Source organism: Gekko japonicus, unplaced genomic scaffold (genome assembly GCF_001447785.1).
Source record: "Gekko japonicus isolate JY-2015 unplaced genomic scaffold, Gekko_japonicus_V1.1 scaffold8725, whole genome shotgun sequence".
NCBI classification, from domain to species: domain Eukaryota; kingdom Metazoa; phylum Chordata; class Lepidosauria; order Squamata; family Gekkonidae; genus Gekko; species Gekko japonicus.
Window position 1 is genome coordinate 6,177 of NW_015162727.1, and position 2,387 is coordinate 8,563.

General features: G+C 60.6%; 1 protein-coding gene across 1 annotated transcript in view; it reads left to right on the top strand.

Annotated features, from left to right (window-relative positions):
- Positions 1-2,382, top strand: part of LOC107106396 (zinc finger protein neuro-d4-like) — a gene marked incomplete at both ends in the record, with an annotated part of 7,859 nt that extends 5,477 nt beyond the window's left edge. The window contains 3 exon segments of the mRNA XM_015406531.1: positions 1,091-1,141; positions 1,902-2,021; positions 2,354-2,382. Of these exon segments, the coding sequence (XP_015262017.1) occupies positions 1,091-1,141; positions 1,902-2,021; positions 2,354-2,382 (200 nt within the window).
- Between the last annotated feature and the right edge of the window lie 5 nt (positions 2,383-2,387).

The following is a 2,387-nucleotide window of genomic DNA, read 5'->3' on the forward strand; positions in this document are numbered from 1 at the left end:
CCTCCTTCCCTCCCTCCCCGCCCCCATCAGACGGCGCGACCCCTTCCCTGAGCGCCACGCGGAGCGCCCGAGGGGAGGCCAGCGGGTGGGCATTCCCGTTCGGCGGAGAGCCACTCTGGGGCGGTGGTGGAGTGCGCAGACTCTCCCCACTCCTCCGCCACTCGCAGCAGCTGCTGGAGGGCCTTGGGCCGTTCTCTCTGAGCTCTCCCAGCCCCGCCCACCTCCCCGGGTGTCTGTCTGTTGCGGGGAGGGGGAGGGAAAGGAGTTTGTAAGCTGCTCTGAAACACCTTCTGGGAGACTCCCTCGGGTAGGGAAGGGTAGAGATCCCATCTCTTCTTCCCCCTCCCGCCCAAGAGTGGCAGAAGGGCCTCTCTCTGGCCGGACTTGGCCCGGGGGGCCAGCAGCCCTGGGGTCGGTCCCCAGCAGGCCCTTCTTCAGTCAGGGGCCTCCGGTCTTTGCTTCTCTTACTGTTCAAATCTGGAGAAGTGTTTTTAAGGACTGGGCTGCCTGTCCCTGGGAGGAGAGGGGAGCTCCCTTTCAGCTGGTAGCCCAGGGCAGGACCTGCAGCAATGGGTGTCAGTTGGGGGTGGGGGGTGGGTGGGAAGAGATCGATGGGATTATATCAGGGAAAACTTTTTCGCCGTAAGAAGGCCATTCGGTGTGGGTGGAGTTTTGTGAGCAACATTTCTACTTTGTGAGCTCCAGGCGTTAAAAGTTGTGAGCGAGCAGTTTGGCTGCTGCATCAGTTTGTTTGCTCTGGAGCCTCATCCACCCTGAGCTAAGGCAAAAATGTGTGAGCCAGAGGCTAAAAAACCTGAGCCAGCTCACACTAACTCAGCTTAGAGGGGACATCGGTGGTGGGTCCTCCCTTCTCGGATGTGTTAAAGCAGAGATTGGACAATTGTTTGTCAGGGACGCTGGAGGTCCTCAAAGGGCGGGGTGCTCTGGACAGTGGGTGGTCTTCAGGTCCGACGTTTTAATTCCCCCATTCTCTGTACGAGTTGCCCCTTTGGCTGCTTCAGAGAGATTCTGTTTTGCAGGGTTTTCACTTTTCTTTTCTTCTCAAATGCCATTCTCTTGCTTCTTCCAGAGTTTTACAAAGAGCTGAACTGGGTCCCAGAGAACCATCGCAGGAACACAGGTAAATGCCACGGCAGCCTGTGGGGGTGGGGAGGCAGGGGGAGAGAGGGCAGCTTGTGTCTAGGACCCGGCAGGATTCCCCGCTTTCCTCTCCTAGAATGGATTGAGTGAGACGCTGGGGAGAGGGTGGGGGTGGGCAGGGCCCGGGCGCCTGAAAGACAGAGCGGCACAGGGAAGTCTCTTGCTAAGGACAGCCTGTCACCTTTGCCTCCGTTGCTCTGCCCCCGGGAGTTGGGATACCCAGTGCCGGGTGGGTGGGTGTGCATTGACCAAAATGGAGTGAGGGGCAGACAGTGGGAGTGGGGGGGGGGAAATGGTGAGGCATCCCCCACAGCTAGGAGGATGGGGGAACTTGGGGAGTCTTCCTGCATGAGGTTTGCTTCCCCTTGGGAAATCGCGCACAGGCACACCGCCACGCCCCATGCAGCCTCAGTGGGCTTGGGCGTGGGGCACAGTAGATTCACCGTCCACAGATGAGGGCGCCTGCTGTTCTCTGCTAGGGGGTCAAAGCGCCACACATGGGGGTCTGTAATGTGTGAAGGGCAGCCCACCGCCGATTCAAATGTTCAGGTGGCCGTGGGTGACAACCCGGTGTCCAAGCTTGCCAGGGGCAGGTGGGCCATGGGAGGGAGAGCTTTTGTGGGCAGGTGGAAGGAGGTGGGGGTGGGGTCTCCCCTCCCCCGTAGGGCAGGAGTATGTCGGGTGCGCAGGGGGTCTGCGTCGCCCACCCTTGATTTTGGCCTCTCCTTGCTGTTTTGCAGCTAAGAAAGCCCCGGACGGCACAGTCATACCAAACGGTTATTGTGATTTCTGTCTAGGCGGCTCCAAGAAGACTGGCTGCCCCGAGGATCTCATCTCCTGTGCAGATTGTGGGCGCTCAGGTGAGGCTGGGGGCATGCACAAGGGCTCCCCCCCCACACACACACAGGAGGAGGGCTGGTGGGGTGGGAAGGAGGAGCAGAGGTGGGGGCAGGTTACTGGTGGGCCGGCGTATTCTCCTCCATGGTGCGTTGCTGGGGGCAGGGGAGCTGGACAGGTGGGTCAGGTCCAGCGTACGGGGCCCGTCCGCCAAGTGGATGCAGTAGGAGTAAGGGCAGAGTGTGTCTAAGCACGTGCAGAGCGCCACCTTTCCTTTGGCAACGCATGAGCACGAGTGTGCTGGGGGGGCTCAGCCCCCGCCTCCTGGTGCTCCCTGCCGGATTCTGTCTCCCAGGGCATCCATCCTGCCTGCAGTTCACCGTGAACAT